At 43.2% G+C, this 22639-nt stretch overlaps 1 protein-coding gene across 1 annotated transcript; it reads left to right on the forward strand.

Moving 5' to 3' along the window:
• The first annotated feature begins 1327 nt into the window (after nt 1-1327).
• On the forward strand, nt 1328-2935 carry LOC109743335 (LOB domain-containing protein 15). The gene is made up of 3 exons (XM_020302416.4): nt 1328-1605; nt 1904-2204; nt 2311-2935. Exons 1-3 carry the CDS (start codon nt 1592-1594, stop codon nt 2740-2742), a joined length of 747 nt encoding a protein of 248 aa, XP_020158005.1. The 5' UTR covers nt 1328-1591; the 3' UTR covers nt 2743-2935.
• The last annotated feature ends 19704 nt before the right edge of the window (nt 2936-22639 follow it).

Genomic DNA, 22639 nt, shown 5'->3' on the forward strand with positions numbered 1-22639 from the left:
TACTCCTACTAGGAGGAGGACTCCCCCCCTCTCCTTGGCGCGCCTAGGGCAGCCGGCCTCCCCCTTGCTCCTTTATATACGGGGGCAGGGGGCACCTCTATACACAACTTGATATACGATATTTTAGCCGTGTGCGGTGCCCCCCTCCACCATATTACACCTCGATAATACCGTTGCGGAGCTTAGGCGAAGCCCTGCGTCGGTGGAACATCATCATCGTCACCACGCCGTCGTGCTGACGAAACTCTCCCTCAACACTCGGCTGGATCGAAGTTCGAGGGACGTCATCGAGCTGAACGTGTGCTGAACTCGGAGGTGCCGTACGTTCGGTACTTGATCGGTCGGATCGTGAAGACGTACGACTACATCAACCGCGTTGTGATAACGCTTCCGCTGTCGGTCTACGAGGGTACGTGGACAACACTCTCCCCTCTCGTTGCTATGCATCACCATGATCTTGCGTGTGCGTAGGAAATTTTTTGAAATTACTACGTTCCCCAACAGCTCCGTCTCGTGAAACGCGGTGAAACTTCCTCTCCTATTTTTTCTCCAAAAATAGAATTTTATAGCGTTGGAATTAGGGTCAGCGGAGCCTCGCGGGCCCCACTACCCACCAGGGCGCGCCAGATGGGGGTGGCGCGCCCTGGTGCCTAGTGGGCAGCTGGCCCCCCCTCCAGTGGGTCTTGCTTCAAGTAATTTTTACATATTCCAAAATAATTCCCCAAAAAGTTTCTCCAATTCCGAGAACTTTTATTTCTGCACAAAAACAACACCATGGTAGTTCTGCTAAAAACATCGTTAGTTCAGGTTAATTTCATTCAAATTATGCAAATTAGAGTCCAAAACAAGAGTAAAAGCGTTAGAAAAAGTAGAGACGATGAAGACGTATTAGACACGGCCGGCCCGGCGCCTGCAGCGAACCCGCAACCTCCTCATCCTCCGACTCGGTGTCATCCGAATCGAGGGCCCAGAAGCGGTTGACAGGAAGCACCGCAGACGACGGAAGCGGCAAGGCAGATGGGGAGGGGGAGGCCGGACCGATGGACCCAGGGGGCCGCGGGGAGGGAGAAGAGGAGGTGGGGAAGGGCACACCGCCGGCCACCGCCGCGGGGAGAGAGGGGAGGGAGAGAGGAGAGCCATCTGCCGACTCCCCTTATTTTTATTTATTTACTCGCATTTTATGTTAGAACCATCGAAGTACGAATTGTAACCGAGGTAAAATGGTCAAGTGGGATCTCCAGGCAGCTTCTTGTTTTCAACAGCATTTCTTTCATTCCCTTGACATGAGCAGAAGCACCAGGGCGCAGGGGCACGAGGGAGGGAGGGCCGGCCAACTAATCGAGTCAATGTTCCTTGGCTTGGCTTGCCAACATTTCTTCCTCCTCCCTCGCCCATTTACTTACTACCAATTGTGTGCATGCTTTACGCCCATCCCCCTCATTAATGCCTTGCCTTTTAAGCAGTCTTTCCTTCCTCGCAATTCCAAACTTTACACTTCTCTACTACCTGTCCGTCTCCCTCCCCCTCGCTCTCAATTGTTCCTCTGTCATTCTCCGTCTCTCCGTCTCCCAAGCAAGGGGAGCATGCCTCTATGTCCACGGAGAGGTAAGAGTCCCTCAAGAAACCATGCTTCTTCGATGCTTGTACTTGATTTGTTTTTAAATAAAAGGCTCCCTTTGTTTGTTTGGATTATCCTTTCTGGTCAGAAGAATCTAATTTAGATGTGTTTTTTCTATCTATATATGACGTTTGCCTAAAAGGTTTATCGAGAGATCTATGATAGCAGTGCCTTTTCCTGTTCTTGCGGCCACAATTTTAGCACTTCGGTCTGCATCGCGCGCTTTGAGATCCCCGCTACTTAATTCCATCCAAAATAAACCCTAATCTTTCGGGCTTCCACCAGGGAGAGACTCGACGAGATCGGTAAGAAGATCAAGCGAGAGCCGGACCCCGCCGCCGCCATCGCGGGCGTAGTAGTCGCCGTCTCACCGACCGAGCACCACGGCCCTCGCCGCCTAGGCCTCGTTGGCCCAGGCATCGGCGGCGCCGCGAACATAGCGACCCCGTGCGCCGCGTGCAAGCTCCTCCGCCGGCGCTGCGCGCACGAGTGCCCCTTCGCCCCCTACTTCTCCCCGCACGAGCCCCACAAGTTCGCCGCCGTCCACAAGGTCTTCGGCGCCAGCAACGTCTCCAAGATGCTCCTGGTACCATCAAACTATTTTAATGGTTTCCTTTTTTTTGGTTAATTCCACCGTACGTGTTTTGTGTTAATTAATGGCGTACGTCGGTGCATGTCACGCGCTGTTTCAGGAGGTGCCCGAAGCGGAGAGAGCCGACGCGGCGAGCAGCCTGGTGTACGAGGCGAACCTGCGGCTGCGCGACCCGGTGTACGGCTGCATGGGCGCGATCTCCATGCTGCAGCAGCAGGTGAACGCGCTGGAGGCCGAGCTGCAGGCCGTCAGAGCCGAGATCTTCAAGCACAGGTACCGGCAGGCCGGCGTCGGCGTCGGCGTGGCAAACCTCATTGTCGACGACGACGTTAGTGCCGCTGCAGCCGGCGGCTTCATGGCTCCTGCCACGTCGCTGGTGCACACCGCTGACGTGGTGTCCGTGGCGGAGGCCGGCCAAGAAGTGGCCGTAATGCCGTCGACGGCCACGGCCACGGCGTACGCTGCCGGACAGCCGTCGAGCACTGACTACAGCTCCCTCGACACAAGTGAGCATGATGCATACTTTGGTTGACATGCATGGATTTACTTGCGGTTCTGGTGATTGATGGAGAACACAATCGATTAATTAACTCGCCAAATAAACTTTATGTGCAAGTATAACTCTCTCTATACATGTATCTTCTCTAGAACTAGATATAGCTGCTGTGGATATCTTGGGTGAGAAAAATATTGTCCAGTGATCGAGATGTATCTGCCCTCATAAATTTCTTGTGTGTGTCCACTCATCCAGTGTGATTGCTTGGTTGATTTAATTAATTGATTGATTTGTAAAATAAAAACTTAGAGCTCACACTTTAACTGACACTAGTTGCCAGGCTTAGAATTAGTTGGAAATAGAATAATCGACAGTATTTGTTTTCTTTGTTCTTTTATGATGAGTGTTTAGCACTGCATCTGCAAGCGTGTATATATTTCAACGTGGTTATTTTTGCTAAGCAGTGCGCTAGTTTTATGTTGTGCTATCTTGCACTCAATAGGATCCGTCGTTTTCTCCTTAGCTATTTGATTCCATGAATTTCTCAATGATTGATATGAATTTGCGTGTAAGCTAGCATTTTCAGCATGTTCATGAGTCATAACAGATTAACAGTACTACAGCACTACAGATTTTCAGCACCTTCTCCTCTGTACATAGGTCAATTAACATCGAAAGTTTGGGGATCTCACATTAGGTGAGTATGTGTCTTCATTTTCCCTCCAACCTTTTAAATCTGGAGCAAATTTTTCTGAATATATTCTTTAAGCTGAAAAGGGTTTACAATCGTACTGGGGCCAAAATCAAGTATTTTTTTTACTGATTAGCTCGGAAATGACACATATGAGCCTGACACGGTGTCGATATGGCATGCATTTGTGAATGCATGCATGTCAATTCTGATAGTTAAGTCACATCTTTTTTTAAAGCTAGTTAAGTCACATCTTTATCATTGTTCACTAGCTAACCGATTTGTTTTGGCAATTCGTTATTTTTGCTCAAGAATACTGTACATTGATATGACAAATTGAAATTAGTGCATCTACAGAACTTGCGATGGAAACGACATAACAAGTTACTGTATCCATACATGTCTACACTCCATATGTAGCAGTATTATGTGCAGATACAGTATACTATGTTGTGCTGCAAAAAAGATGCATATATGTTACTCAATACGCTCTGTAGATGCACTAATTTCAATTTGTCATATATGCAAATTGAAATTAGTGCATCTACAAAACTGAGAGTATATAATATGATCGTCTTCAGTTTATTTATTTTTCTGAAGCATATCATAGGAAGATTTCATTTCCCAGTAAAGCTAAAACGTCAATCGAGGATTTTTTTTTTTTTTGAGAATGATGATAGAGGATTTTTGTTCATGCATACAGCGATTTTGATGGATGGGCCAAAGAAATTTAGACACGACTCCATATATAGGCACTCTGGCTCAATTTAAAGAACTTAACGTGCATATAGGTGAACGTATTCTTTTCTGACTCAAATATGGGCTGACCTTTTTTTAATACTACAATACAATCGCAATGCTCACATGCACGCACCCTGTTAACGCACGCACGCATATACCCTACTCGTATGAGTATCTTCAAGATACCAAGTCGGCTCAATATGATCGTCATAGACGTTTTGTAGTTGACGAAAACGTCTCCTCCGGTTGAATGAACATAGAGGCATTAGTGCGAGCACAGGTGTAAGTTGAAGACTTATACTCTCATGAGCTAGTTCCACCACAACGAATCTATTCGCTCAGTTCGCAATATTTATAGACTTATTTCTGGACCAAGTATAGTTCTTTTCGGGCAGCGGTAGCGATCAGGTAATGCATGCACGCATGCATGCCCTAATTTTATTTTATCTCTTTTTTGTTGCACTTCTGAAAATTTGTTCTGTTTGCCTAACATGTAGTATGAGTTGTCAGTTGTCAGAGTCTCACAGTAGCGTCTTGGCATGCATGCTGATAATGTAATGTACAGATGTGCTGGCTCTTTCATCATGTCAATGACTAGGCAGCTAGCTAGCTAATGTACAAACCTGTAGTAGGAAGGGGCTTTCCTTGGCGTGCAGGGTTTGCATTCAGCTCGCTCGTAAGTCGTGACCGTACGTACTACTTCCAGTTGAGCTTAAGCCGGTAAAGCAGCTAGGCTACCAGGAACGCCCGGTGGCATTACATTAGAATAGCTGCACACCATCACTGGACCGATCGATGGTTTGTTTTATCTCGGATGGATGGCCAGCAGAGGGTGCGCTGGGGAGCTTGGCGTGTGTGCATGGCATGGCCTGTGTCACTGTGCGTGTGTATGATGTGATGGGATTTGGTCCACCGTCGTGCTTGCTTGAGATGGCGGCCATCTGCTTGTCTGCACTCAACACCAATGCCGATGCTTGAAAGTCTCCTTCGCTGGCCTCGGAAATCCCAGCAAGGAACGGAGCACCGGCGTATTCCTACTTGCACATATCGATCTGTACCGCCGGTGCTGCTACTGGTACAGACTGCCGTGTGCCTGGTGAATAGTTTGACGTGGAGCAAAGGTTAACTATGGCTAGCTCCGGTCTTGTTGACTTGCACCTCGCGTGATCTGACTGGCCGGCCGGCGGCCCGACGCACGTACTATACGTAGCGAGATGCGAATACGGACTACTGACGGGGTGAATCGTTCTGCTTTGTTTTTGGCGATGCGGAATGATGTGGTACAGCTGGTGGCTGGCATTGACTAGGAGCTGCCGACTGCTTGCGCGCGCAAATCTTGAGAAATGCTGCACGTGGTGCGGTGGAGGCGGTTATACGCGACCTCGGATCGTGCCCACTATTGCATGTCTGCTCTCCAGTACTCCTACCACCCATCCTCGCCGTTTCATGTGTCACGTTCGGCCCCCGAGTAACATGGACCCTCCTGTCCGGCGACCGTTCGTCAGGAGGGGTGTCATTTGCGAATGTAGTGATGACATTTTTATTAGGCCAGGGTTGGCAGTTTCTTCAAAACAGCATGACGCCTTCTGATATGAAGGCTCAATACTATCATCCTCGCAGAAAATGTAACGTTATTCCAAAAAAACTATCACCCCCGATACAAACACGTTCGAAATGTCATGCTCTCCCAGTTAGCTTTTCTGAATATTTTTGCTCCTACGACATGTGGGGCCATCACCTTCGAACAGACTTAAGCATCCCTACATACGAGTATGTCTCGTTGAAGTGAACTCATTAAATTTTTCTAAAACCTTTTGCGACAAGTCGAGTTTTGGTAGACGGACACATTTTCATTTGCGTATTTTTTTTAAATATAGGGCCATTTACATTCTATTGATCTCACATCCTTTGGAGGATCAACCAAGTTCCAAACTTGATTCTCGTACCTGGATTCTATTTCGTATTTCATGGCACCGAGCCATTTCCTGTAGTCAGGGCCTACCATATTCTAGTAAAAATACTTCATTTTCACACAAGAAAATTTCATCCTCATACCTCAGAGGTTGAGAACGATTTCTTCGTGTCCTACGTGGTTCAGCCGCTGTCTTGACCGAAATTTCTACAACACATGTAGTTGCTTCCAATTCAGTCACAGGAGTGACCTCAAGAATAACTTTCGGCGGCACGGTCCTTTGATTTGACATCAAAGATTCTACAATCTCGTCAAGTTGTATTGTCCCCCAACTCACGGTTTCATGAGAAATTCTTTTCGCTACTCTTTTTTTCATGACAAACAATTTGCCTTCAGTTTAGTGGTGGAATTAATACCCCCAATGTTTTCTTGGGATAACCTAGAAAGTAGCATTTGTCTGATTTGGGGTCGACCTTATTTGGTTTTAAATGTTTTACATATGGAAGACAAATTAGGTTTCTTCCCATTCCATTTATCATATGGCGTCGTTTAAACAAACTTTGATGGAGCTCTATTTAGTGTTAAAGCAACGAGTTCTAAAGCGTAACCCCAAAAAGATAGTGACAGTTTCGTTAATGAAATCGTAGATCCAGCCATGTCTAATAGGGTTCGATTACGACTCTCATACACACCATTTCTTTGCGGTGTTCCGGTGCATAAGTTGTGAAACAATTCCACAATATCTAAGATTCCCGCTAACCTTGTAAATCAAATATTCTTGCCCGTGATTTGATCGTCGAAATTTTATTTTATTGTTACTGTGATTTTCTACTTTGTTATGAAATTCTTTGAACTTTTTAAATGTTCCATACTTATATCTCCTTCAGTAAATATATCCCCATATCTACTTAAATCATCGGTAAAAGTTACAAAGTAGAGAAATCCACTATGCTCTGGTACACTCATTGGACCACACAAATCAGTATGTGATTTCCAATAAGTCACTTGCATGCTCCATATGGCCAAATGATTGAAAATCAAAAGACTCCAATTTGATGAATATCCATGAGAGAGAGAGGGAGGGAGGGAGAGACGTCAGCAGACACCTGATACAGTATAAACAAACTAAAACATCAGCAGCAGATAGCTATGCTATTTACCTCTTAAAGTTGTAAGTGAACCATGGTGCAAGGAACGACAGATATTTGTTATATCTTGCCTAAAGAAACAACCGGTTCTAATACATGCTTATTATATGGAAAACAATGATTATAAATCATAAAGCGCAAAAAATGGAACTTGTTATGTATTATGTGTTGGATATGCCCTAGAGGCAATAATATTGTATTATTATATTTCCATATTTATAATTAAGAGTTTATATTCTATGCTATAACTGCTATGATCATAGAATATGTGATTTAGTGGAAAATTCATATGCATATGTGGAATGATAAACGATATAATAAAATTCCTAGTCTTGCCTCTAAGATTAGCTCAAGTGTTGTTTGTGATCATGTTTTCCGGATCTTAGGATATCGTTAAGTTTCACGATAGTCCTAAAACAACTTTGAGAATATGATATTAGAAGAATGATCATATTGAATCGACCCAAACTTGTTTGTTATACTTTGAGATACAATCATCAGAAGGCAATTGATGTAACACGGAGTGTTAACATGTGATTTAGTTCCTTAGACCATGAGAGTATTGAGCCACTTCTTACCGTACGATGAACTTTGGGGTTGATTAAACATCATCTTTAACACAGTGGTCATAACGACAACTTACAAGTTCATCGGAAAGTGTGACAAGGGACTAGATACCTCAAGAGTGGCATTTTCTCCTCCGACGAATGGACCTCTCGGTGTGACGACATCCATCATCGTCTGGCCAGACACAGGTGACTATGTCACGGGGATGCCGAAACATGTCAACGAGAAAGAAGAACAAAACCGGCAACGAGGAGACCGGTATAGTGAACATGTGTATGACTCAAGAGGATACCGATATATCTCACCTCGGGTTTTGTAAAGTACCGTGAAGAAAAGGGAATAGCACATGATAACCCAAAGTTCACTCGAATGTCATTCGTGTACTCATAGGGATTGATATGGACGTGCATGGCTCCGCTATCGGTCATTGAACGAAAGGGGTTTTGTTAGCGAACCTACAGGGTCACAACCTTAAGGTAATCATGATCTTCTGAGTGTGTTAGTAGGACGGGAATAATGCGAATATATTTTCCAAATAGTTTCACTAATATTCGAAATAGTTATGATAGGAATCAGAAGCGTTTCAGGGTCACTGGAAGGGTTTGGAGTTTATCGGGCAATACCGGGCATTTCCGATAAATAATATATAGGTGAAAAATATTTCCGGTGATATTAAATTAATAATAAAAGACTCAAATACTAGTTAGGATGCTTTTATATTTAATTTAATATTAGCTTGCCTCAAAAGGCCAAGTGGTGGAAAGCATATAGGGCCACAAAGGCCCAATATATGTGGCACCACTCTTCCCATCGAAAGGGGAGAGAGGAGGCCGAATTGGAGGGGAATCCCCCTCCTCTTGCGAGGCCAAGGGGAACCCCCCTCCCCCGCTTGTGGTGCCCTCTCCTCCTCCTCCAACCTATATATACTAGAGGTTTTGGGAACTTTTGGACACACAAGTTTTGGAGCCTCCTCCAGTTCTCTAGTTCTAGTTCTTGTTGGTCCTAGTTAATCAATTAGATCTAGACCTAGACCTCTAATCCTCATAATTAGAAGCCCGATGTGGTTCTAATTCCCTCCCTCTAATTATCCATCAATGATTAGCTCTGGACGGTGAAGCGCTGCCAGGTCATGCATACCGTACGCTTGCAACTCGTAGAGAGGTCGTTCTTTCGCTCTTCCATTCAAGGGACCGTTCCTGGGTGATTTGTGAGATCGTTCATCTACAGTTCGAGGGACTCTAAGTATGATCTACACCGACTTGTCTTCTTCCACTGCAACTCGGAGTCGGTAACGATCAAATCCAAACCGTTAATGCATATTCATATTGTTCCTGGGTGATCGTAGGGCGTTTTTTTGTTTTCTACTATGTTTCCCAATAGTGGCATCATGAGTGGTCACATGAGTACATGCAGGTTTCGATCTAGATCACATGTGGATGTGAGAGTTTAATGTTCTTGTTATGCTTCCCTCGAGTGTTGCTTCGGTTTAGTTCATTGACGGCATGATGAAGTTTTCTACAAAGTTCTGACAATCAATCGGCTTTGGCTGTCGACGATCTACTAATAGTTCTTTGGGCTTCATCATAGTAAAGAATAGTGAATTGTCACAAACATGAGAGAGCGAAGAAGATTTTCGATCTTCTAGGGGGTCACGTGTATTGACAAAGTTTAGTGTGGGCTAGAGATTTTTAACCAAGTCTCTTCCCTCACACACCTCGAAAGTTAATCTAGCAACAAGAATTATTGCCTTAATGGTGGCGTAGGTAGCTGGAGTTATCCAGAAACCCTAGTAGCCATGTAATTAAGATGTGCCAAACCGATTAGAGGACGTCTAACTTGGTTTTACAGGATGCATGTGATGTGGTATAGCCTCTGTCATGATAAAAGTTTATGTATGAGATGGTTATATGTTGTAACATTAAGTGACCTGCGTGTCACAGTACGACATGATGGCTGGAGCCACGGGATTATCACTTTAATGTAATAGAATAGGTGTAGAGATAGCCCACAGGTTACAGGTGAAGGTGACAAGCTTGCACGGAGGACCCCGGTGCAAGGAGGCTGTACAAGGCGTAGGGAGGAGGAGCTCAAAAAATTTCTTGCCACGACAATGTTTTTGAAACGTTCGCCACGACAATGATTTCTAAAATTGCTGCCACGGTGGTTCTTTCGAAATAGCTGCCACAACAAGGATTTTTCTAGCTGCCACGACGACGTTTCGACTGAAGATTCAAGAAGACCGTGAAGACTTCCCGACGACCAGGGCTATACCATATCATGCTATTATGAATTGCCTGAGATGTTTATCCCTTCATTGTTTGCACCCTTTGATTATGTAGTAATTAATTGTAAAGGTGATCTCTCACATAAAAATATCAAGTTAAAAGTGCTCTTCCCAGTGTTGCAACCGTCTATAACACGTAGCTTTCTGGAGTGTGTCATGTCCACATGAGTACAAACGGTTCGTGAGGTGTAAGATGTGTGTGGTCAGACCGTGCAAGCAGAAGCACTTGGTTGTTTGAAGTTCTGGCAGAATCATTCTGAGCTCGGAGCACGAAGCATCGAAATATGAACAATAGTCATATGGAGATATGATCGGCAAAAGTTCGCCTACCGGTTGAAGTTCATCTCATCAGTGATGTCCACATCAATGGTGGTGAATAAGATCAGGGTCTTGAACCACTCACTTTCAATTATGAGAGATATTGATTTGAGTGGGAGCGCACTAATGGATTAATTTAGTTTAATCAGTAGTGCAAATTAATCATGAACAATGTCTATGTGTAGTTTGCATTATGGATGTAGAATAATGGATCACGGTTCCACCTTTTCTGTTGAAATTGATTAACTATTTAATCTGGTTGGATCTTTAAGATTGTTAATAATAGGATCATCCTCCAGAGTGCTAGGAAAGATTTTGTCCTACTGCATGCTTACAATACTTTCCCGCTGATGCTATGGATGACGAGACATACGTCCTTCGATCTAAAAGGCTGGAATTACATTAAGGTATGCTTGCTTCCAAGGAACCCGAACTTCAAAAATGTTTGGGATAGTTATGTAATATTCTTGGAACTGGAAATCGTTTTCAGAAACAAACAAAGGCTAAAAGATATGTGATATCTAAAGAAGTGTTTTGTTTGCAAGTTATAGTGAAGTGTTCAACTATGTTTAAGACTGAAATGCATATGATTTGGAAGAACACCAGTCATGACTTGCTGGTAAAAACTTAAAGAGAAAGAACAAAACTAAAGGATCCAATGAGACTTATATACTTAGGGAAGTTTGGGCCTCACGCCACTCTTAAAGTTGGATGTTTCTTCTGTGAGTGGGAGAAATATTAAAGAAAAACTATAAGAAGTAAAAGGCAGAAAGAAAGAAGACTTGAATGTCCAGCTTAGGTATGAATGCCATACAAGTTATAAGATGTAGAGATGTTTGGTCATGTAAGTGTAATTATTGAGAATTATGATTAAATTGCTGATCACTAGTTCTTCGAGATTGTGGTTAAAAGTTGATCACAAAGGATATCGACTCTATTGCATGTTGATGCGAATCATTGCAAGAAACTACAATGGCCTAAATGACCAACAATTAATGAGGTTAAAACATTTGATGGAAACTTTGTAAAAGTTACATTATTTACATCAGTGTATTTCCTCTGTATTTATTATCATAATTCATTTTTAGAGTTTTGTACACTCTAGCCCATTGCATAGAAGTTGCTGATACGTCCGTTTTGCATCATGCTTTCCTATTGTTATTATGATGTTTTTGGCCAATATAATACTTTGTAGTACCATTCTAATGCCTTTTCTCTCTTAATTTGCAAGATTTACATGAAGAGGGAGATTGCCGGCAGCTGGAATTCTGGGCCTGAAAAAGCTATGTTAGAGATACCTATTCTGCACATCTCCAAATGAGCTAATATTTCATGGAGAATTATTTTGGAATATATAAAAAATACTAGAAGAAAAATATACCAGAGGAGGCCACCCAGGTGCCCATCTTTTGGTATATAAGCCCATTTTCCCTAGAAAAAATAAGGAGAGGACTTTTGGGTGGGAACGCCGCCATCTCGAGGCGGAACTTGGGCAGGAGCACTTTTGCTCTCCGGGGGAGCGATTCCGCCGGGGATACTACCCTCCTGGAGGGGGAAATCGAAGCCATCGTCATCACCAACAACCCTCTCATCATGGTAGGATCAATCTTCAGCAACATCTTCACCAGCACCATATCATCTCAAACCCTAGTTCATCGCTTGTATTCAATCTTTGATCAAAACCTCATATAGGTACATGTGGGTTGCTAGTAGTGTTGATTACATCTTGTAGTTAATGGTAGTTGGTTTATTTGGTGGAAGATTATATGTTCAGATCCATTATGCTATTCAATACCCCTCTGATCTTGGACATGAATATGATTTGTGAGTAGTTACTTTTGTTCTTGAGGACATGGGAGAATTCTTGTCATAAGTAATCATGTTAATTTGGTATTCGTTTTGGTATTTTGATGATATGTATGTTGTTGTTTCCCTTAGTGGTGTTATGTGAATGTCGACTACATGACACTTCACCATCTTTGGGCCTAAGGGAAAGCATTGTGGAGTAGTAATTAGATGATGGGTTGCTAGAGTGACAGAAGCTTAAACCCTAGTTTATGCGCTATTCCGGAAGGGGCTGATTTGGATCCATATGTTTCATGCTATGGTTAGATTTATCTTAATTCTTCTTTCATACTTGCGGATGCTTGCGAGAGGGGGTAATCATAAGTGGGAGGCTTGTTAAAGTAAGAACAACACCCAAGAACCGGTCCACCCACATATCATGTTATCAAAGTAACAAACACGAATCAAACAAACATGATGAAAGTGACCAAATGAAATTCCCATGTGTCCTCAACAACGCTTTGCTTATTATAAGTGACCGTTCTGGCCTGTCCTTTGCTATAAAAATTATTTGGCTACCTTGCTACTTTAGTTACCTTTACTACTATTTTCCTGTTACAAATTATGTTACTATCAAATAATCTGTTATGGACAATTTCAGTGCGCGCAGGAAATACCATGCTGAAAATCGCTTGTCATTTCCTTCTGCTCCTCGTTGGGCTCGACACTCTTACTTATCAAAAGTACTACGATTGATCCCCTATACTTGAGGGTCATCAAGGCTCTTTTCTGGCGCCATTGTCGGGGAGTGAAGCGCCTTTGGTATGTGGAATTTGGTAAGGAAACATTTATATTACGTGTTGAAACTTACTGTCGCTTGTTACTATGGAAAACAATCCTTTGAGGGGTTTGTTCGGGGTATCTTCACCTCGACCTAAAGAACAAAGAGTTTCCCCTCAACCTACTGCACCTACTAGAAATACTTATTATGAGATTCCTTCGAGTATGATAGAGAAACTGCTAGCTAATCCTTATGCAGGAGATGGAACACTACATACTGATATGCATTTAATCTATGTGGATGAAGTTTGTGGATTATTTAAGCTTGCAGGTTTATCCGCAGATGAAGTTAATAAGAAGGTTTTCCCTTTATCTATTGGGGGGAAGGCATTGACATATCATAGGCTATGTGATGATGTTGGAGCTTGGGATTTGAATCGATTGAAATTGGAATTTCATCAAAAAAATATCCCACGCATCTGGTTCATCGTGATCGGAATTATATATATATAATTTTTGGCCACGTGAAGGAGAAAGCATATCTCAAGCTTGGGGGAGGATTAAGTACATGATGTACACATGCCCAAATCATGAGTTCTCAAAATAAATTATCTTACAAAACTTTTATGCTCGGCTTTCTCATGATGGTCAAACCATGCTTCATTCTTCTTCAACTGGTTCCTTTATGAAGAAAACTATTGAATTAAAATGGGATCTTCTGGAAAGAATTAAAAGCAACTTTGAAGATTGGGAACTCGACAACGGTAAAGAGTCAGGTATTACAATTAAGTTTTATTGTGTTAAATCTTTTATGGACACTGATGCTTTTCAGAAGTTTAGCACTAAATGTGGACTTGACTCTAAGATAGTAGCCTCCTTTTGTGAATCATTTTCTACTCATGTTGATCTCCCTAAGGAAAAGTGGTTTAAATATCATCCCCCTATTAAAGAAAAGATTGAGGAACCCATTACACTTGTGCCTACTGCTTATATTGAGAAACCACCTTTTCCTGTTAGGATAAAGGAACATGCTAAAGTTTCAACTGTTGTTAACAAAAGTAATATCAGAGCACCTAGACCCTCTCACAAATTATAGTCGAACCTAATGTTGCTATGGTTAAGGATCTTCGTCAATAGTGTTGATGGGCATGTTATTTATTTCTATGATGAACCTACTAGAATTGCTAAACCCGTCACTAAAGATAAGAACAAACCTATTGTTGGCATGCATGTTGTCTCAGTTAAAATAGGAGATCATTGTTATCATGGCTTATGTTATTTGGGTGCTAGTGTGAGTGCTATCCCATTTACCTTATATCAAGAAATTATGAATGATATTGCACCTACTGAAATAGAGGACATTATGTTACTATTAAACTTGCGAATAGAGATACTATTGCACCGCTTGGGATTGTTAGAGATGTTGAAGTCTTGTGTGGAAAAATAAAATACCCTACTAATTTTCTAGTTCTTGCTTCACCACAAGATGATTTTTGTCCCATTATATTCGGTAGACCTTTCTTGAATACTATTAATGCTAAGATAGACTGCAATTAATAAATTGTCAGTGTTAACTTTGGTGATATATGTCATGAGTTTAATTTCTCTAAGTTCCGTACACAACCTCATGATAAAGAATTTTCTAGTAAAGATGAAATTATTGGTCTAGCTTCTATTGTCGTACCTACTACTGATCCGTTAGAACAATATTTGCTAGACCATGAAAATGATATGCACATAATGAAAGAAATGAAATAGATAAGATGTTCTTTGATCAACCACCTATTCTTAAACACAATTTGCCTGTTGAAACTCTCGGAGGTCCTCCTCCATCTAAAGGTGATCCCGTGTTTGAGTTGAATAGTTACCTGATACATTGAAATATGCTTATCTTGATGAAAACAAGATATATCATGTTATCATTAGTGCTAACCTTACAGAGCATGAATATTACTAAAAATTCTAAGGAAGCATCATGCTGCTATTGGATATACTCTTGATGATCTTAAGGGCATTAGTCACACTGTATGTCAGCACAAGATTAATATGGAGCCTGATGCTAAATTAGTTGTCGGTCATCAACGATGATTAAATCCTAAGATGAAGGAGGTGGTAAGAACTGAAATATTAAAGCTACTGGAAGCAGGTATAATTTATCCCATAGCTGGTAGTAGATGGGTAAGTCATGTTCATTGTGTCCCTAAGAAAGGAGGCATTACTGTTGTTCCTAATGATAAAAATGAGCTTATTCCACAACAATTGTAACTTGTTATAGGATGGTAATTGATTTTAGAAAATTAAACAAAGCTAATAGAAAAGATCATTACCCCTTGCCTTTTATTGATCAAATGTTAGAAAGACTATCTGAGCACACACACACACTTTTTCTTTCTTGATGGATATTCTGGTTTCTCTCAAATACCTGTATCACAAGCCGATCAAGAGAAAACCACTTTTACTTGTTATGCTTACAGACATATGCCTTTTGGTTTATGCAATGCACCAGCTACCTTTCAATGATATATGACTGTTATATTCTCTGACTTTTGTGAAAAGATCGTTGAGGTTTTCATGGATGTTTTTTTTGTTTACGGAACTTCTTTTGATGATTGCGTAAGCAATCTTGATCGAGTTTTGTCGAGATGTAAACAAACTAATCTTGTCTTGAATTGGTAGAAGTGCCACTTTATGGTGAATGAAAGTATTGTCTTGGGGCATAAAATTTCTGAACAAGGTATTGAAGTAGACAAAGCTAAAGTTGATCCAATTGAGAAAATGCCATGTCCTAAAGATATTAAAGGTATAAGAAGTTTCCTTGGTCATGTTGGTTTCTATAGGAGGTTCCTTAAAGACTTCTCTAAAATTTCTAGACCTCTTACTAATCTCTTGCAAAAGGATGTTCCGTTTGTTTTTGATGATGATTGTGTAGAAGCCTTTGAAACACTTAATAAAGCCTTAACTTCCACACCTATTGTTCAACCACCTGACTGGAACTTACCATTTGAAATTGTGTGATGCTAGTGATTATGATGTTGGTGTTGTTCTAGGACAAAGGGTTGATAAGAAATTAAATGTTATCCATTATGCTAGTAAAACTCTAGGCAGTGCTCAAAGAAATTATGCTACTACTGAGAAAGAATTTTTAGCAGTTGTGCTTGCATGTGATAAATTCATATCTTACATAGTTGATTCCAAAGTAATTGTTCACACCGATCATGCTGCTATTAAATACCTTATCAAAAAGAAAGAGGCTAAACCTAGACTCATTAGGTGGGTTCTGTTGCTACGAGAATTTGATTTGCATATTACTGATAGGAAGGGAGCTGAGAGTCACGTAGCTGATAACTTGTCTTGGTTGGAAAATATTTGATGACCCACTACCAATTGATGATAGTTTTCCTGATGAACAACTAGTTGTCATAAATGTGTATCGAAATATTCCTTGTTATGCAGACTATGCTAATTACATCATTGATAAATTTATACCACCTAGTTTTACATACCAACAAAAGAAAAAATCTTCTTTGATTCAAGACATTACTTCTAGGATGACCCACATCTTATATAAAGAAGGAGCAGATGGTACTATTAGACGTTGTATACCTGATCATGAACAGGAACAAATCCTACGGAAGTGTCATTCTGAAGTTTATGGAGGACACCACGCCGAAGATAGAACCGCACATAAGGTATTACAATCCGGTTTTTATTGGCCTACTCTCTTCAAGGATGCTCATAAGTTTGTTTTATCTTGTGATGAATGCCAAAGAATTGGTAATATCGGTAGACATCAGGAAATGCCTATGAATTATTCAGTTGTTATTGAACCATTTGATGTTTGGGATTCGACTATATGGTACCTTTTCCATCCTCTAATGAGTATACACATATTCTAGTTGTTGTTGACTACGCTACTAAGTGGGTAGAAGCTATTCCAACTAGTAGTGTTGATCATAACACTTCTATTAAAATGCTTAAAGAATTTATTTTCCCGAGGTTTGGAGTACCAAGATATTTAATGACTGATGGTGGTTCACATTTTATTCATGGGGCTTTCCGTAAATTTCTTGCTAAATATGATGTTAACCATAGAATTGCATCTCCCTATCACCCTCAATCTAGTGGTCAAGTTGAATTGGGCAGTAGATAAATACAGTTAATTTTGCAAAAGACCGTCAATAGATCTCAAAAGAATTGGTCTAAGAAATTAGATGATGCATTATGGGCTTATAGAACTGCTTATAAAAAATCCTATGGCTATGTCTCCATATAAAATGGTCTATGGAAAAGCATGTCACTTACTTCTTGAGTTAGAACATAAAGCATATTGGGCAATCAAGGAACTTAATTATGATTTTAAACTTGCCAATGAAAATAGGTTATTTGATATTAGCTCTCTAGATGAGTGGAGAACCCAAGCCTATGAAAATGCCAAGTTGTTTAAAGAAAAACTTAAAAGATGGCATGATAAAAGAATTCAAAAGCAAGAATTCAAAGTGGGTGAGTATGTACTATTGTACAATTCTCGTTTTAGACTTTTTGCAGGAAAACTTCTCTCTAAATGGGAAGGACCATATATCACCGTTGAAGTTTATCGTTCTGGAGCCATTAAGACCAATAACGCCAAAGGCACTAATACAAAGGTGGTCAATGGGCAAATAATTAAGCATTATATCTCAGGTACACATATTAACGTTGAAACTAACATTACTCAAAGCATGACACCGAAGGAATACATAAGAGAAACCTTCCAGAACACTCCAGAACCCTGAAAAGGAAGAGGTACATGATATGGTAAGTAAACCGACTCCAAAAATTCCATAAAAATGTTTTCTGTCAGTTCTGGAATATTAGAAAAAAATACAAAAATAAGAAACACCGGAGGGGGCCACCCAGGTGCCCACGAGGCACCAGGGCGCGCCTTGGTGGCTCGTGGGCCCCTCATGAGCCTTCTCGACTCCGTTTTCTTCTGGAATACTTGTTTTGCAAAAAAAATATTTATATGTATATACTTCCGGACGTTTTGACCACCGTATCACAGAAGTATCCTCTGTTCTTCTTTCGTGCTATTTTTCTGACAGATCTAGATCGCCATGGCTCCAGCAAGCTCCTCCAAGGACAAGTTCTATGAGAAGGTCATTAACCCCTACCTACCAAAGGTGATGAAACACCCTCAATCCATCGAGATGCGTGAGCGGGTGCTGCACATCCGGGATGTTCAAGGGCCCAGGAAGATAGGGAGCATGGAGGCCAGGCTCAAAGCGGTGGAGCAGGAGATCTTCAAGTGGCAAGGGATGGTTGAGGGAGTCCTGGACTAGGGGCTCCTTGGACATCCGGGCTATGTGATATGGGCCGGCTTGATGGGCCGTGAAGATACAAGATCGAGGACCTTCCCCCGTGTCTGGATGGAACTCTCCTTTGCGTGGATGGCAAGTTGGACGTCCGGATGTGTAGTTTCCTTCCTCTGTAAACCGACTCTGTACAACCCTAGCCCCCTCCGGTGTCTATATAAACCAGAGGGTTTAGTCCGTAGAGGCAATCATAATCATATAGGCTAGACATCTAGGGTTTATCCATTACGATCTCGAGGTAGATCAACTTTTGTAACTCCTATACTCATCAAAGTCAATCAAGCAAGAAGTAGGGTATTACCTCCGTTAAGAGGGCCTGAACCTGGGTAAACATCGTGTCCCCCGCCTCCTGTTACCTTCGATCCTTAGACACACAGTTTGGGACCCCCTACCCGAGATCTGCCGGTTTTGACACCGACATTGGTGCTTTCATTGGGAGTTCCTCCGTGTTGTCGATAGAAGATGGATGGCTCGCCTTGTCATCAATGACAAAATCACCTCTGGAAGGGCCCTAGTTCCTGGGCAGGTCCTCCAGATCAGCAATTTCACCATAGGCGCCCGACCGACCATTAAGCCCAAGGCGGTCCCCCGGATTGCCAAAAATCATCTTCGCATCAACCCCGAAAGCGTTGATATGATGGATCCGGCAGATATCTCGTCTTTGAACGAATTGCTAGATCGCCTCGCCGCCCTGGGGGTCGCAGCGGATTACAATCTGATTGGGCTTAAACACGATTAGAGGGAAATCAGGTCCCCACCGATCACTCACCTGGTGACTGTCGTGGAAGAGCAAGTTGAGGATACTGCTCCTCCTATGCTAAAAACAAGCTATGTTCGGATCTCTGAGCCCCGCGAGCCAGACACTCATCTTCAAGAAGAGATCATCCACCCTCCAAGCATAGAATCAGGCGTCGAACCTAAGAACCCCCATGACACTCCGGATCCTGGGTCAACGACCTTAGAAATTTTTCAAAATCCGGATTCCGCGGCGGGTCAGGGCTCGGATTTAAGCCCACCCGCCCACCACAATCAATACTCTCCAAGCAATTCCGGATACCCGGACATATGTGACTTAATGTACATACGACAGCAATCTCAGGAAACAGTCCACCACTTTTGGGCTAGATTCCTACTTGTTAAAAACAAGATGAAAGATTGCTGCAATGACGATGCGGTATGAGTCTTTTGCCGCAATTGTACGAACGAGGGGATCCTCAATGCCTTCAATCGGCGCCACATACTGCACTTTGCAGATTTGGCACACATAGTGCAGAAGTATTGCGCAATGAACAACGCTTGGAAAGCCCAGACAGCTCGGTGGGAACCACCGGCCTTAAAGCCACCCACCGGCCGGGGAAAAAGGATGCACCCTTACGGGGCACCTGATCATTACTTCACGGAAAGGAAAATTAAGCCCTTACCAGGACACAGAACTGTCCTTGATGAATGGCTCAACAAGCCCTGTTAGATACACATGATGTCAAATTCCAAACCAACTCATAGCCTTCGGGCATGTTGGATACTCCGGCAGGTGGCCAAAAGGGATGAGGTTAACCTCGCCAACACTACCCTGGCGAGGCACTCCCCCGAGGATAACAACCTCAATGTGTTTACAGTCTTCGAGACCTTTTCTTCAAACAACCGGCGTAAAAGGGTGCTCTGCGACCTCGCCGAAGTCAATCACGTAGTCGCAATAAATCCTTGGAACGATATGGCGATAACCTTCAACGCCAATGACGAGCCAAGGGCCTGATCAGTCCAAGCACCAGCCGATTTGGTTCTAAACCCAATTGTAGACGGCTTTCGCCTCACTAAAGTGCTCATGGACGGCGGCGGCGGACTGAACCTCATCTATGAGGACATGCTTGATAAAATGCAAATAGACAAGAGCCGCATCGAGCAGAGCAGTACAACCTTTCGAGGTATCATCCCCAGCCGAGAAGCACGGTGTTCAGGAAAAATAGAACTTGATGTGGTATTCGGCACGCCTGAGAACTACAGGTCCGAAGAATTAATCTTCCAGGTGGCACCTTTGAACAACGGATATCATGCCCTGTTAGGGCGAGATGCATTCACACGCTTTCAAGCCATACCTCATTACGGGTGCATGAAGCTCAAAATGCCAGGGCCCAACGGTGTTATCACTATCGCCAGTGATCCGAACATAGCACTCCGCGCCGAAAACAAAACTGCATCCCTGGCCCTCGAGGCACTGTCCGAAGCCCTGGCGGTCGAGGAGCTCACTGCTCTACATTCCACAGTGGATAGAGACAACATAATTCTTGATAAAAGGCCTAAAGCCACTTCTTTCAAGCCAGCAGACGAGATAGTCAAATTTCAAGTTCACCCGACGGACCCCAAGAAGACAGCTTCCATTGGGGCACAGCTGGATCCGACGATCGATGCCGCATTGTGCGCGTTCTTGCGCGAGAATTGGGACATCTTCGCCTGGCACCCTTCGGATATGCCAGGAATCCCACGTGCGCTAGCCGAACATAGTCTCAATATACAGAAGGGATACTAACCAGTCAAGCAAACGCTGCGGCGATTTTTCGAACCCAAACGATAGGCTATAGGTGAGGAGCTAGCCAAGCTACTCGAAGCCGGGTTTATCAGAGAGATCAAACATCCGTACTGGCTAGCAAACCTGGTCTTGGTGCCGAAGAAGGATAAATCCTGGTGCCTGTGTGTCGACTTCAAGGACCTTAATAAAGCCTGCCCTAAGGATCCCTTCCCACATATCGCATAGACTAGATTATTGATGCAACCGCAGGACATGACTCGCTGTGCTTCCTCGACGCATACTCCGGATACCATCAAATCAAAATGAAGGAATCCGACCAAGCCACAACGGCATTCATCACCCCATACGGGCCCTTCCGCTTTAACACCATGCCTTTCGGGCTCAAAAACGCCGGCGCCACGTACCAACGCATGATTCAAACATGCCTGGAAAAGCAAATCGGCAAGACAGTTGAGGCATATGTAGATGATGTAGTCATCAAAACTAAGCATGTGGAGTCATTGGTGGACGACTTACGCCTTACTTTCGACAACCTCTGAAGATCGTTCCCGCCGGAAAACTGCTTGGGTTCATTGTTTCCAATAGAGGAATCAAAGCAAACCCAGCAAAAATACGAGCCCTGTCACAGTTGGCTACACTAACAGACCTCAAGCAGGTTCAAAAACTAGCCGGGTGCGTGACAGCTTTGAGCCGCTTTATCTCCAGATGAGGAGAAAAGGCATTGCCATTGTATCGCCTCCTCCAACGCACCGACAACTTTGCGTGGATGGATGCTGCAACAGCCGGACTAGAAGAAATAAAAGCTTTGTTAGCAAGCAACCCAATCCTGGCCGCACCAAGCGTCGGCGAACCCATGTTACTATACATATCTGCAACGCACTGGGTGGTGAGTGCGGTGCTCGTCGTCGAACGAGAGGAAGAGGGACATAAATTCCCACTTCAGAAACCAGTATACTATGTATCGACGGTCCTCACACCATGCAAATCCCGATACCCACATTATCAATAGATAGCGTATGTGGTCTTTATGGCATCCTGGAAGCTGCGGCACTACTTTCAAGAGTGTTCGATCACGGTGGCTTCCGAAGTACCACTTAATGATATCATAAACAACCGGGACACCACCGACCGGATTGCCAAATGGGCCATTGAGCTCTTACCGTTTGAAGTAACATATAAGCCACGCCGAGCCATTAAATCTCAGGTGCTGGCTGACTTCGTCGCCGAGTGGACAGAGGCCGAACTCCCTAAAGAGTACGGCACATATTCCAACTGGGTGATGCACTTCGATAGCTCCAAAATGCTAGCCGGACTTGGGGCTGGTGTCGTCCTGACATCCCCCACAGGAGACACAGTCCGCTATGTGCTCCAAATACTGTATACAGACTCTAATAATGCAGCCGAATATGAGGCCCTATTGCATGGTCTCCGAATGGCCGTCTCTATGGGCGTACAACGCCTCGAGGTGCGCGGGGATTCAAACCTTGCAATATCCCAAATAAACGGATAATTTGATGCCAAAGATCCGAAGATGGCGGCTTACCACAACACCGTACTTAAAATATCAGCTCGATTTGAGGGGCTCGAGTTTCATCACGTGGCTCGAGAGAGTAATCAAGCAGCGGATATCCTTGCTCGCATGGGCGCTAAGCACGACCCCGTCCCACCCAATACCTTCGTGGAGAGGCTCTTCAAGACATCCGTGGTATGGCAGGACGAGAGTGGCAACACCAGTTCGGAGCCGATCATACCCCTAGATTCCGAACACAATTCCGATATCATTGGGGGCTCGGGCACCGAAATAACACCATCGGCCCATGAAATCATGGTCG

The sequence above is a fragment of the Aegilops tauschii genome, chromosome 3 (assembly GCF_002575655.3).
Source record: "Aegilops tauschii subsp. strangulata cultivar AL8/78 chromosome 3, Aet v6.0, whole genome shotgun sequence".
NCBI lineage: Eukaryota > Viridiplantae > Streptophyta > Magnoliopsida > Poales > Poaceae > Aegilops > Aegilops tauschii.

Excerpts from the sequence above, each read along its gene's own strand:
- LOC109743335 (XM_020302416.4), top strand. Across the intron at positions 2,205-2,310 it reads ACGTCTCCAAGATGCTCCTG|GAGGTGCCCGAAGCGGAGAG; the intron begins GTACCATCAAAC and ends GCGCTGTTTCAG.